Source organism: Armigeres subalbatus, chromosome 3 (genome assembly GCF_024139115.2).
Source record: "Armigeres subalbatus isolate Guangzhou_Male chromosome 3, GZ_Asu_2, whole genome shotgun sequence".
NCBI lineage: Eukaryota > Metazoa > Arthropoda > Insecta > Diptera > Culicidae > Armigeres > Armigeres subalbatus.
Genome location: NC_085141.1, coordinates 380,849,090 through 380,864,164, shown reverse-complemented (window position 1 = coordinate 380,864,164; position 15,075 = coordinate 380,849,090). Strand labels below are relative to the sequence as shown.

General features: G+C 40.6%; 1 protein-coding gene across 3 annotated transcripts in view; it reads right to left on the bottom strand.

Annotated features, from left to right (window-relative positions):
- Positions 1-319: 319 nt before the first annotated feature.
- The window catches only part of LOC134226640 (phosphatidylinositol phosphatase PTPRQ), a 46,713-nt gene continuing 31,957 nt past the window's right edge, over positions 320-15,075 (bottom strand). For all 3 annotated transcript variants that reach the window (XM_062707535.1, XM_062707534.1, XM_062707536.1), the window contains exons 3-12: positions 13,489-14,397; positions 12,178-13,422; positions 4,505-4,671; positions 4,288-4,447; positions 3,875-4,228; positions 3,479-3,820; positions 2,269-3,416; positions 996-1,144; positions 719-915; positions 320-657 (exon numbers count right to left, since the gene is read on the bottom strand). In XM_062707535.1, the coding sequence (XP_062563519.1) occupies positions 476-657; positions 719-915; positions 996-1,144; positions 2,269-3,416; positions 3,479-3,820; positions 3,875-4,228; positions 4,288-4,447; positions 4,505-4,671; positions 12,178-13,422; positions 13,489-14,397 (4,853 nt within the window). In that variant the 3' untranslated portion in view covers positions 320-475. The remainder of the gene's footprint in view (positions 658-718; positions 916-995; positions 1,145-2,268; positions 3,417-3,478; positions 3,821-3,874; positions 4,229-4,287; positions 4,448-4,504; positions 4,672-12,177; positions 13,423-13,488; positions 14,398-15,075) is intronic.

The window sequence follows — 15,075 nt, the reverse complement described above, 5'->3', positions numbered from 1 at the left end:
TGTGAAATGATTAAAGATAAGCAATAAAAGCAGTGAGCAGTAAGCAATAAGAAGTGTGAAGTGGAGAATAAGAAGTGAAAAGTGAGACATCTCACTTCCCATTTCTTGCTTCTTATTTCTCACTTTGCACTTCGCGCTTTGCGCAGTGGGGAGTAAGAAATGAGACGTCAGACATATTTGCTCCGATGTAATGCGTATGTGACAATAGAAGAGCTCAATATGTCCGGTATGTAACCTATGTAGCCTGCTGCCCCAAAATAATCAAATCGGTTCTTATACGTCATGAATTGTCATCCAGTCACCCAGAATTGCATTTCGGTTATACTCAAATGACTAGTATTTTATACCACCTATTATATGTCATACATAAAACATTACACTTTTGTAACTTTAATCTTCGCCTAAGGAACAATACTGTTTCAGTATTAGAAATGGCACATTCATACGTAGGTGGTTACAACAGTACCACGCCATGCTAAGTACTACTTTGAACATCATCCGGTACGTAACTTTTAACATTTGAGATGCCACTATGCACATATTTAGGAAACTTGATGTTGATCATATTTCGCCGGCCGTTTTTGAGCGCCAGACTGCTATGCGCGTTCGGATCGCTCCTCGTCGACGAAGTAGTTTCTTCGTCACTGCTATTTGGCTCTATATGTAATGGAAAAATCGTAGTTATGATGAAGAATTTGAAAATTTAAAAAATACAAACTTTTTCTATTATTTCTGGTTGTGTACTCCAGACACGCGTGGTACAAGAAAGCATACTGCTCGCTGGTTTGAACCATCTTGACTCGTTGGTTACGCAGCTGCTTAACCGTTTCGTAGATATTGATTTTCTTCTCGTGCTGAATTCTCTGCAGAATAATGTCCAGCGCTATTAGCGTCCCCGTTCGTCCAACTCCGGCACTAATGAAATAAGAATGAATACACAAAATAACTTATTAAAATTTTTGAACTAAACTTCAGTAAATAACGGGTGACCTCACCTACAGTGAACGACGACAGGAAGAGCTAAGTTCTTTCGCTCTGATCGAATTATTTTGATAAACTTGATCAAATCTGAGGCACTGGCAGGGCAGCCATGATCTGGCCACGCTAAGAAATGGTAATGAAACACAGGTCTAGTCAGATTTTTCTGAAAATCGAAACGAAAAAAAAGTATAATCAATCATTCAAATGAAGTTTATTTTATTCTGTAAAGATGTTTTTTTACTTTATTTGAGTGATTTTAGAAAAGATGGTTGAATATTCCAATGAAATGAATCAAATTCCCTTATTTTGGGATTCGAAAAAAAATGTGCATTTAAAAATGATTCTGTTCTCTGGATCTCTGAAGAACTTGAATCTTTAGCAATATTTCCTAGATTTCCATTTGTATAAAAGTAACAACAAGATATACGAATGCATGGATATTCTGAGGTGCTCAACCACAATGAAATTCTTTGCTTGTCACTTTTATTCAAAGCTTGAGCTTGATTGACTGCTCGTACTTACTACTCCATTATGACCAGATCAGCTGTTCTTTCACAGGGAACCAACAGATGTTTGCTTGGGAGGACTAGCACACATCTTCAATGTACAAGTACTGGTGATCTCATTTGTTAGGTCATACTGGCGCCTGCCACGTCAAAATGCAAGTCAATGTAGGGAAGGGGGAGGAAATGATGATGCAATCACTCGCCCACTGCAAGCCGAATATACCTCTGCACTTGCCACGAGTTCATGCGGAATTTGTTGGAATTTTTGGGTTAGGTTCGAGAGGCAGAGGTCCGTCTTGGTTAACGAGCTGCCAATGTGATAGATAGGAGAAGGCAACTGATGGAATTTCTAATTGGATGTAGGAAACGAGCTCTATAAGTTCATTTCCAATTCTAGCAGATTACTGTTAGAATACTCAAGTTGAAGGTATAGGAATAGTAATGGAAACGGTATGGAAGTCCATTTCCAGTTCTAGCGATTGCTAGAACATGAGAAAGATAGAGAAAGATACAAAGTAGGAGAATGGAACGGACCTGGGATTGAACCCACGACCTCCTGCGTATGAGGCAGAAGCAGTAGTCATATGACCACCAAGCCCGCTGTAGAAATTATTTGCTTGTCACTTTTATGTAAAAGAGCAAAAGTCGACATAGAGAATCCTTTCTTGCGACATTCGCCGTTGTACCAGATAAAGATTGAGTTTCTGAAGAAACCCTAAATAAAAATTAATAATAAATTTAACATCTAATATTAGTAATGATCCCGAATGTCAGAACTCACCCTTGTCACCAGAAACAATCGCTTCTGATAGATGCTCAAATTAAGCTCCTGGGTGCACTTGACCGACACATCCTTGAAGCGCAGGGTCTGGTTGAACTTCGGAAAGTATTGATAGCACTTAATTCGATCGTTCTCAACGGTCTGCGTCAGCATCACAATCGATTCCACCTCGTACTGCAAAATCATTCGCCAAAAGTCGAAGCAAGTTTCCTTCTTCGGACCCTGCGTTGCAATGTACTCCCGTTGATATTTGTACCCGTTGATGAACGACGCGTTGATGTAATCGTTGACTTCCTCGTCTTCGTCGGTTAGGATGTCGTCAAACTCCAATGGAACCCGATTGCTGTCATATGGAAAAATACCCAGATAGCGGTTTTTCCGTTCGTTTTCCTTGGCGACCGTAAATGTCACCTTCTCGTTAATCAACTGATCCGAGAAAAAGTTGATTGCTTGATATTCTTTGTTGATCTTATCCCGGTTCGATTGAACCAATTCTTCATAGATTCCTGAAAAGCTCTTCAGGGGTATATCAGCAGGTTCATCGTTTGGCGAACGGACCATAGTTTGTGGCAGCAACGTTAGTTTTTGTTTTCGCCAGAGGATCACCAACCCCAAAGAAAACGCAAGTAATAGACAAGCGAAAATGGAAACTATTATAACGGTCAGTTGAATAAGTGCATCAGTACGAAAGATCTGCATCGTCGAATCGCTGTATCCGCTGTTGGTGAAAACCCGAACGATCAGAGCGTATTCTGTCCCTGGTTTCAGTGGACCATTACAGAACTCCTCTTCTGTTTCACAAGTCTCGCTACCGATCACAAATAAGATCTCCTCATCCGATCTTCCTCGCAATTTCCTTTGTCCCACGGGATTCCACTGCCTCGGTGTTGTCTGATACTGAGGAGTACACGATATTTCGACAGCAGTTCTCCACGACAGCACATCAGGCCAATCTTTGGAAAGGTTTCTTTGTGGAGACGGATCCTCCTGGCACTGACGTTCGGATACCATAAGCGCCACATACTGAATACTCCCTACGTTCCACTCGAAAACGATGTCAGAAAGACTGATCATTGCCGATTGTGTGGGGTTCGGAGCGTTCATCACGCTGACCGTACCCCAATTGATATCTTCAGCGATTTCTGGAACTACATAAGGAAGAAAATAAATTTAGGTTGTGTGACACAGATAGAAGCTGAGTTAAACCTACTGCCCGCCGGGGATTCGAAGCTCAGGAACATGGCGTCACTTCTATCTGCGACATCATCCACCGATATCATGATCGAGGCGTTGTATAAAAACTCCGGCTCAAGTGTTGCTTCCGTAAAGCTGTAGTTTTCTCGGATTTCCTCCCCCGATTCAATAATTCGGTTCCAATCGAACGTGTGTTCCAGTCCATTTCGAATACCAACGAAACGCCCCGTGAAGTTTCGCAACCGCCCGTTCAGGTTGCATGGTATTTGCCACGTTAGAGTCACAGTCGAATTGTACGGCTTATCCAATTCGGGAAGTGTGACATTGTATGCTTCGAATTGAAGAACAGGCTCCGGTTCTGCAAATGGAAAATATTAGATCGAATAATAATACCTGAACAGAATCCCCATACTTTCCGAGAGTGTTGAAACGGATACCATTTCGGTGTATGGCCCCAAACCAGCTTTAGTTGCAGCAGCAACCTGAACAACGTAATCCGTGTAGGGATTCAACGAGGATATTCTGTGATCCAGCTCATCATCGTTCCAGCTTACACGAGTATTATCATCTTCCTCGTGTAGATCGAATGTTGTATTGTACGGGTCGATTTCGGGGCAATAACTAGGATTTGGATAGCGTGCACCTTCTGACCTCACATGCACCCGATAGCGAGTGATGATTCCATTCTTAACTCGGGGTGCTGTCCAGCGTAACTCCATCATACGATAACCACCCACCAGCTGTAGATTTCGTGGCTGCTCTGGAACTACAGATGACTCAATTAAACTAGGCTTGACTGAAACTCATTCACTAACTTGTACCTACAATCTTCCCCCGTCATGAAGTTAACGGCAGAGGATTCGTCGGACCAACCGGCCTTATTGAGAATCGACGCTGTACAGTTGTACTCATTGTATGGCGTTAACGGAGAGACAATCGCTGAGAACGTAGCGTTCATGTCTATGATACGAGCTTCTCCTATAATCTGAAAAGAAGACGCGATTATAATGGCCTAATCAGATGTAAAATGGAATTATCCTACCACAATGGGATCTTCGCCTTCAGGAACATTGTTAGTAGTGCAGGTGAATCGTATTTGGAAGAGTTGGCACATATTGTTGTTATCGCTGGTCAATGCGGTCTGCAGCTCTAGACTTCTCGAGTACTGAGTCTTCACACGCACCGGGTCTATGTGGTACCTTAGGATGACTGAACGAAAAACGAAAAAATGCACAGTTTTAGTTCTGCATTATAAGGGAGCATATATTTTGCTCTGCTTTGATCTTTACTCAATTTATTTATTTATTTATTTATTTATTTATCAAAACAAGTTTACTTCTGCATCCGACGAAAATTACACGTTCCGTTATACATATATCCTTTTTCGGAGAAATTTCGTAAGAAATTTCCGATTGAATTCCTAAAGTAATTTTCTACGGTTCAATCATATTCAAAAATTTATTTCAAAATAAAAATTTGTTATACCTACATGTTGCTAAATTGGTTTGCTAAATAAGTCAACTGTCCTAATAGCACAAATAAAAAAAAACAAAGTAAGCTAAATAAATAGGTGGCCTGGTTGATTTTAATGAATAAAAAAATCTCGCAAGGGCGGCTGTTGTATAATTGGTAATACGTCCGTGTACTTAATGGAATAGTGTGGGTTCAAGTCCAACCGGCAGCCGAATCTTTTTTCACAATATCTCATAAAAACACCCTAAAATGGCAAACTTAACTATGTGTATCAAAATTAAACATCTTTTCAAAAAAAAATCTGACTTCCCTCACAAGTCATTAATCAAGAAAAATAGAAACGATGATACCCTGCAGTCACGGCATACAAAAACAAGACAGGCTCGTCTTACGTATGTAAACATTCAGTTTGAATGTAAACATGTGACGTCACAGCTATCTTCGCACAAGCTGAACCGAAACGATGCTCTACCGTAGCCTCTACGGTCGCGGCATGCTCACTTTTGTACTCCAACATGTGGCGATAAAATATGCGTCACATTCGAAGTGTAATTTTTCTAACGAGCCTACCTTGTTTTCTGTATACCGTGCCCTGCAGTATCACACACCGCAGCTGGTCGGAAGCTCGGTGGCAAGCGAGCCTCTATTGTCGTTGCAGAAGCAAACCCGCCTCAATACGACAAATAGAAGCATATGTTTGTGATTCAAACGCAACCGACTGTTGTTCAATTGTGATACACATAGTTGGGTAGAGAGAACAAATGTTGCCAAAGCAGATTCGATAGATACGGGGAATTGACTGATATCCCATCGTTATTAGCTGGTTATGGAACAACTTCTCGCAAAGGGCAACTGTTGTATGATTAGTTAATACGTCCGTGTACTTAATGGAATAGTGTGGGTTCAAGGCCCACCGGCAGCCGAATCTTTTTTAGCAATATCTCATAAAAACACCCTAAAATTGCAAACTTAACTATGTGTATCAAAATTAAACATCTTTTCCAAAAAAAAAAATATTTTCAAGATAATTAATGTGCTACTTAACTTGAAATTCCTGAACTACAATGATTTGCCTGCACGAATGCTAGATCCTATAAGAATGGGCTTTGAGTCTATATTCAAGCCTTCACAAAAGCTTATGTACCACAGCAAACAGAATTTGCGAGTCACCTACAGGTTTAGATGCCCGACCGAATGAGGCCTTGCCTTAGAAGAATTCCAAAGATCAGTTAAATATTTTATGTATCATCCTACTTAGGGCCGATTTCTTCACCTTCGCTTAACTCTTAAGCGGTGCTTACCCATACGTTTAAACCTGGTTTAAGCACTAAGCGGAGGTGAAGAAATCGGCCCTTAGTAGATTAAATCTACTGATAAAGCCTCATTCATAAGCTCGTACTGATTTGATTTGGATTGGATTTGGATTGGATTTGGATTGGATTTGGATTGGATTTGGATTGGATTTGGATTGGATTTGGATTGGATTTGGATTGGATTTGGATTGGATTTGGATTGGATTTGGATTTGGATTTGGATTGGTTGGATTTGGATTGGTTTGGATTGGTTTGGATTGGTTTGGATTGGTTTGGATTGGTTTGGATTGGTTGGATTGGTTTGGATTGGTTGGATTGGTTTGGATTGGTTGGATTGGTTTGGATTGGTTTGGTTGGTTTGGATTGGTTTGGATTGGTTTGGATTGGTTTGGATTGGTTTGGATTGGTTGGATTGGTTTGGATTGGTTTGGATTGGTTGGATTGGTTTGGATTGGTTTGGATTGGTTTGGATTGGTTTGGATTGGTTGGTTTGGATTGGTTTGGTTGGTTTGGATTGGTTTGGATTGGTTTGGTTGGATTGGTTTGGATTGGTTTGGATTGGTTTGGATTGGTTTGGATTGGTTTGGATTGGTTTGGATTGGTTTGGATTGGTTTGGATTGGTTTGGATTGGTTTGGATTGGTTTGGATTGGTTTGGATTGGTTTGGATTGGTTTGGATTGGTTTGGATTGGTTTGGATTGGTTTGGATTGGTTTGGATTGGTTTGGATTTGGATTGGTTGGTTTGGATTGGTTTGGTTTGGTTTGGATTGGTTTGGTTTGGTTTGGATTGGTTTGATTGGATTTGGATTGGTTTGATTGGTTTGGATTGGTTTGGATTGGTTTGGATTGGTTTGGATTGGTTTGGATTGGTTTGGATTGGTTTGGATTGGTTTGGATTGGTTTGGATTGGTTGGATTGGTTTGGATTGGTTTGGATTGGTTTGGATTGGTTTGGATTGGTTTGGATTGGTTTGGATTGGTTTGGTTGGTTGGATTGGTTTGGATTGGTTTGGATTGGTTTGGATTGGTTTGGTTGGTTTGGATTGGTTTGGATTGGTTTGGATTGGTTTGGATTGGTTGGATTGGTTTGGATTGGTTTGGATTGGTTGGATTGGTTTGGATTGGTTTGGATTGGTTTGGATTGGTTTGGTTGGTTTGGATTGGTTTGGTTGGTTTGGATTGGTTTGGATTGGTTTGGATTGGTTTGGATTGGTTTGGATTGGTTTGGATTGGTTTGGATTGGTTTGGATTGGTTTGGATTGGTTTGGATTGGTTTGGATTGGTTTGGATTGGTTTGGTTGGTTTGGATTGGTTTGGATTGGTTTGGATTGGTTTGGATTGGTTTGGATTGGTTTGGATTGGTTTGGATTGGTTTGGATTGGTTTGGATTGGTTTGGATTGGTTTGGATTGGTTTGGATTGGTTTGGATTGGTTTGGTTGGTTTGGATTGGTTTGGATTGGTTTGGATTGGTTTGGTTGGTTTGGATTGGTTTGGATTGGTTTGGATTGGTTTGGATTGGTTTGGATTGGTTTGGATTGGTTTGGATTGGTTTGGATTGGTTTGGTTGGTTTGGATTGGTTTGGATTGGTTTGGATTGGTTTGGATTGGTTTGGATTGGTTTGGTTGGTTGGTTTGGATTGGTTTGGATTGGTTTGGATTGGTTTGGATTGGTTTGGATTGGTTTGGATTGGTTTGGATTGGTTTGGATTGGATTTGGATTGGATTTGGATTGGATTTGGATTGGATTTGGATTGGATTTGGATTGGATTTGGATTTGGATTGGATTTGGATTGGATTTGGATTGGATTTGGATTGGATTTGGATTCGATGGAACTAGTGGTATCAAAACAGGTTGGGACACAGTGAACACATTAAGGCAGCAAAAATGTCTTAGAAAAAAGTCAGAAGAAGTGCCTCTACTGTTCGAAACTCGGACATTTTAAGAAAAACTGTCGTAAGATTCTTGCGGATAAGGGCGGTGAATGTAATTCACGTAAATCGCGGATTCAAAATAACGGATCGTGTATGAATATTGCATACGGCGACCCGAAAGACCGTTATTATAAAAAAAAGTCCATCAAAATAAGTACAGGGCTCGATTCTTGTGGTAATTCTGCCTCTGGGCCAATTTTCAAAAATCCCTAGGAGGAATTTCGAGAAATCTTGATTTGAAATTTTAAGTTTGGAAATTTCAAAATAATCCATTTGTGAATTGATTAATACCTATCTTTAAAATAACTAAGGAAAATCGCCCTATGAGAATCCTTGAGTAATTCCGACGGGAATGTTCCAGGGATTATTCCAACCAGAATCTCTATAGATGGTAAGTCACCAAGCATACCGAAAGGAACCTCCTGGAATTCTGAAGGCAATCCACCAGGTGTTCCGACGAGAATTTCCCAGGGATTCGGACGCTAATGTTCCAGAGAATCCTCCAGGAATTCCGACGGTAATGTTCCAGGGATTCCGTCGGAAATCCTCCAGTAATTCTAACGTGAATGTTCCTGGTATTTTTTGGGCAATCTGTCGAGAGATTTCGAAGCAAATCGTCGAATGATTCGGAAGCAATTCGTCGAGGGACTCCAAAGGAAATCGTTGAGGCAGTCCGAACTAAATCTTCGCGCAATACGAAGTAATTCAACGAGGGATTCCGAAGCAAATCATCGAAGCAAAGACTAATTAAGACGTTCATGTCCCATACAAGAGCTCACTTTTTTAGTGCTCATGGAGTACCAGAATATAAAATTGAACAACCGCATTATGCTCTCAACTTGGCGCATGAACAGAGCTGAGTAGCTAGTACTGCTTATGTGTTGCTACGGTAACTTTCCAAATGTTATGTAGATCAAAACATTGAAAAAATGTGGCAGGAACTGCCATTTGACATAAAAAATCATAATAATCATAATAATTTTTAAAAAATGCCGGTTTGTTGGTTATTATTCCTCCTGCAGCGCTTTAGTTTGCCGAATCGCATTTGTGGCCGTATTTCCACAGAATTTAACAAACATTTGGGGTAATCCAATAACCGGTGCCGTAGACTTCCAAACGTTTTGGTTTTCACTCCCAGTTCCAGGTAAACCGATTGAGATGTAGGCGAACCGGACGATGTAGTCTATGGAGCTGCCCCGATAAATCGTTCAGCTTTAGCAAATTGCCCTGATCTTCAATTAGCAGTTCTTTAAAGGACCGCCACTGTGCAGTTGTCCAAAAACCCTCTGGTCGAAGTTTGACAGGTGCTTGCCTGACTGAAAAGCGACGTCATACAATATTTGATTAGTAACCACCCACATGAATAAAATTAGATATAAAAAAAATTACAAACATCGTTTTTTATTACTACTACACAATAGATATTTGTCTTTGTTCAATAGCAGTGAGGATAAGGCAAATTGAATAGAACATGTAGTTCCAATCTGCCACTCCAGACATTTACAGATTACAGGAAAGGAGTACGAATTCCTGAGTGGTGGCGAGCTTTTGAGTTGGTGGCTGATGAGCCCCCATTCTATAGCCAAACATGGCCAGAGTGGGCTCCTGTAAAGTTCAGCGAGACTACCCTCGTTCTCAGGCTGATCCATTATCCGATTAGCTGCCACCTCGCACAAGAGTCAAAGAGTATAATCGTTTGGAATGTTAAACCAGGCCCACGCCGGTTATAATTTGAAGAACCATTACTAAAAGCCAGGGAAAATTCTCATCGATGGCTACACATGTAAAATATGGAGAATGATAGAAGCGCTGCATGAGTACTGCTTGTCTATCCCAGAATCGACGAGTAGATATCCTCATTCTAAAACGACGCCAATTCTGGAAAATAAGAAAAAATAATAGAATAAATTTGCAATTGCATTTTGCATTGCATTCCTAAACAAAACAAAACCAAAAGTATTCTTCCAAACAAGATGTTGTTGCCATAGGCTACTAGTAACTCTATTTTATCGCAAGGTAGATAAAAAACTTGGGTCTGCACAGAAACTTCAAATTTGGGTACCGAGGGTTCAAATGCAGTACCAGAAGTGGTCCATCGAATGAGCTCTACAGTGACGTCTCAATTAGTCTTTGATCGAAGTATTCTGAAACAAATCGTCAAAGAATTCCGAAAGACATATCCGAACGATTCCTAAACAAATCTTCGAACGATTCCGGAGGAATTCCGAAGCAAATCAACAAGAGATTCTTAAGCCAATCCTTCATGGATTATGAAGAATGCCGCCCACATATTCCCAATTGGTATCCATCAACGATATCGAAAGGAAGCGTGAATTCTTCTGGATTCCGGTTGGAATACTTCGATGATTCTGAAAGGAATTCTTCAGAGATTACAAGGAAAATTCTTCTCGGATTCTGATAGGAATTCCTTTCGGATTCTGATGAGAATCCTTCTCGGATGCTGATGGGAATAGTGGAGATTATTATGCTGCTAGACAAGCGGAAGTTGCTGTAAAACTGTCACTCCAATCCGTGATGGATGACCACATGACTTTGACTGCTGGCGAAGTACCATGATTGCTTTGATTGATATTTTGGTGGCTCTCCGTTGTTGTTCATATGAAGCTTACTTCGATGCTTTCAAATCAATTAGATATTGCCTTTTCATAGTTAACACCAAGTGCAATTTCACTGCCACACAGGAATCTTCCTCGGAAATGAGAAACAAGCTCATTTGTCTTCCACTCGTTCGTTCGCTGGAAGAGCCTGTCACGCACTGTTGGACACTGCTAAATGGTTGGCAGACAATCCCGATCTAACGGATTATGTCACGGTAAGTAATTCTACTTGAACTGCGACAAATTTCTATCTAATATAACAATTATCGGGTTCTGAATGATTTCAAAAACGTGTCTTTCAAACTCGAGAATAGTTTTGAAAAAGCATTCGCGAAGTAGCTGGAAAAAGCTGCAGCTTCCATTCACGTCGATTTTGTACCAGATTTAATGTACCATTAAACATAGATACCAAATAAAACTAGAACCAATAAACCAATCAAAAAATACCTAAGTCATTAATATTTATACTTGTTATAGCGGCAACAAATACAAACTGTTTAAAAAATTGGACTTTGGACATTTTCGTAGGTACTCTAGTGATATTGCTTCAGGAATTTATTTCAGTCTTGCCAGATTGTCATCCGACGATTTCGGTTTTATATTAAACCTTTGTTAAACTGAAACCGTCGGATGTAAAGGCTCTTTTTGCTGCTTTTGCAGACTGCCAAGGCTGAAAGAAATTCCTAAAGCTAAAGCACCTACAGTCGTTGAGTACAGTATAGAGATGTTGTTTAATTCGAATATGGATTATTTTGAAATTTCTTATCTAAAAACTTCAAATCGAGATTTCTCGAAATTCCTCCAGGTGCAGAATTAGCACAAGAATCGAGCCTTGTATTTAGTTTTGATGGAATTTTTTTATAATAACGGTCTTCCGAGGCACCTTTGGTTCGAAAGTGGCTTCCACAAGTTCTAGAGCGGAAGTCGAAACGATCGCAGGATCTCTTATTTCTCGATACTCATTTCTCGGTTCTTTTATTTCACATCCCACTTCTCAGTTCTCAATTCTTGCTTCGCAGATCCCATTTCTTGCTTCCTTAAGTGATGAACTTCCTATTTTTTGAAAAAATCTCTATAATAAAGATTGAAAAAAACTCGCTTCCTGGTTCTACGTATACGACAAAGGCAATGAAGCTAAAATTCAGAGCAGAACAAAAACAGCGCCCTAAATAGAAATTAATTGAAAACTTTTAGCGGAATGTCTTCACTTGTCACAAGGTGAGTTAGTAAGGCAAGATACGAGACACTGAAGACGACCTCACTGTTGAGGTCGAAATACGTATCTGTAAAGTCACAAACAAGTAGTATAATAAAATGGGATAGTTCTAACTCGTTTCATCACAAGTAAATTAATGCCTTCTTTTCTATGTCCACCTACCTCTCTCCTTCGTTTGAAGCTCCTCAATCCTGTTGTTCCCATCGTTGTTTCCCTTGGAAACTGGAATAACTTGCACGTTATATTTGGTACAGGCGTACACCTCCACAAAAGTGACATAAAGATCCGTGGTTGAATTGGAAATCTGTTCCGGGATGCTACCTTCCCCGTCAACCCATGCCACATACCGGTACGATGCCACACAGAAAGTCCCATTGACGGGGGGTTTCCACTTGGCCATCAACGAACGAGGATCCACCTCGACCAGCTCCAAGTCCTCCACTCCGCTCAATTTTTCCTCCTTGACAGTCGCGTTGACAGTTACTCCTTCGCAGTCTTCGCCAGCAAAGTCCACCGGAGCTACTGTGAAGTTGTACTCCACACAGGCGTTCAAGTTTTGGATTGTGACCGTGGTTTCGCTTGGCAAGACTGTTATGTTGCGATCTTCGTAGGAAATTCGGTACAGGCTGGTGCATTCCGGTTTCACGATGGGTTTACTCCAGGATAAAGTGATTTGACGTTCAACGCTTGTGTCTGCTCTCAGTTGATGTACTGGACCTGGCCGGGGAAGCCCAACTATTGCATCATAACCATCACCTAATCGATAGCTTCTCGACACGGGAATTATGGACAATTGAACATTGGCGTATAGCGCACAAGGTATGTCGGCAATTTTGCGATAACGGTAAAAATTTGTTTCGGATTTACTGAGATCAGAAATGTCCGCATCAATGGTACTGTTGGTAAGCAAATGTTCGCCATCCGTCGTAGTTTGAATTACTAAAAAGTGACTTAAACAGTATACGTTTTCTGCAGGCAATTTCCAGCGATATTCATTCTCCAGCAACTGCACATATTGAACTTCGGAGATGTGTTGTTCGGACAGTGTCACTGAGATTTTGGCAGATATATGTTGTACATCATCTCGGTCTATCGGGACTACCACGAATGTGTAGTTCTTGCAGGGCTCCAAATCGTTAATTTCTAAGTTCGAAGTTGCTGTGTGCCAAGTTTGCGATAGGTCACCTTCTTCGAAAACCTTATAGCGCTTAACACAACTTGAATAAGATTCTGTTACATTCCAATTTAGCTGCACTGAGCTTTTGTTGACCTGATGTATACTGAGATGCTGGATCGTATCCCACAGCTGAAGTGTTGTCTTCCATCGTGAACCATCAATCAATATTGATGTGACAATGATTGATTTCAGTATGCATATATTATCTGCGTTCAGTCGGACTGATATCTCTAAGAGAATAGCAAAAAATAAATACTTCTATATTATTACCTAAACTCCATACAAAATATACTGACCGTCTTTGGCGTCTTCATCCTGGCTTATGTAGTTTTGCTCCGCTACTTTTCCATTATTTGACCACTCTTCAATTAAATATGACTCAATACACATTGGAACATCATTGATCTTCCACTCGACAACCAAAAACCCATCTTTAATCACAACCTTTGGATCAATACTTGAAGTAAGCACCGAGGCTAATGTCAACGACTTCCCATCTACATCGTCGACATAAATCGGTGTAATGGTAACATTTTTAGTGTTACAAACAATACTAATATTCCAGAATGAAACATTGAAAATCTCCACAACACCTCGGATATTACGAACGGGCACCAACTCCTGCCAATGGTGATCCTCAGATACATCGGCATCTACTCGAAACTGTTTGATGCATTCGAGCCCAGCTTTTGGGTAGGACCAATCTATTCTATTGGGACTGTTCCAAAGCACTCTAATCGGATACTGCCAAATATGTTCATCGGCGAACAGCTGTCTTTCGTCATACTGACCAGTGCGGTACGTAATCGTTACGTTCAAGTTGTATTTGCTGCAACGGTTAACTTTTGTTTCCAAGGTATCGTCATCTGGTTTCACAATTTTGTAGAAATTCTCTCCACGAACGACTACAGACGTTACGTACTCCCTGAAGCCTTCTAAAAACTCCAAACAAATTTGAGCGACATGCGCAGATACATATGAGATGGCTACGTTGATTATGGACAGGCTCTGATTGGAGTCCGCAGAGTTGGGTTCTGTACCAAACACGAATGATCGAGAATCTGGAAGGTCCTCTTGGGTGTAGTTTGATTCTTCCCCAGGGTTCGTTACGAAGATTAGGCAAGATTTGCGCGCACCATTATCAATGTCATTCGACAGTTCATCTTCGGATGTTTCAGTCACACTAGAAGTAATGTCATAAATATCTGAAACGGAGAAAGGAATGAAAAATGTATCAAATTAGAATAACAGTCAAATTCATAGAATATTATATGTATCAACTCGATGAATGGAGGGGTTCAGCGCCGTAGCGTGTGGTTGGCCGGGTTGGCCCCCGCGAAGGGCGCCTGGCCTTAGGGGGGCGCCAAAATTGAGAATTCCGCTATAGGAAATAATTAAAAATTATTCAAAAATTCACAATTTAACCTTTTATTACGATTCTCTCGGGGACTACATAATATAATCAATCATTTGACATATTTCTGGAAGGCCCTGTTCCGTCAATAACTGATACAAGTTGTTACCGAATGGTATCACTTTGTGTATGGTGTTGGAATGCAGGGAAATAATTTGTCAAGTTAGTGTCTAATCGTAAGTTTAAAACAGACAAAGTTGCAAATGAATACGGTTATCAAAATTATGTGCTCCAGAGTCTTCGATGAAGAAAGGAATAAAGTGATCAGTCGAGGTACGAGATACTAAGAACCTACAGCCAACTCGCATATTTGAAGTTTATTTCATTCCTCGTGAAACTCGGAATTTGATGACAAGTGGTAAATCAGCCCAAATAGTCAGTCCGATAGTTTGACGTTCGGGAAGTGGGAATCCAGCTACGTGCGTGTGTGGTGATTGCGTCTTTTCGACGCCTCTCACCAACTGTAGGT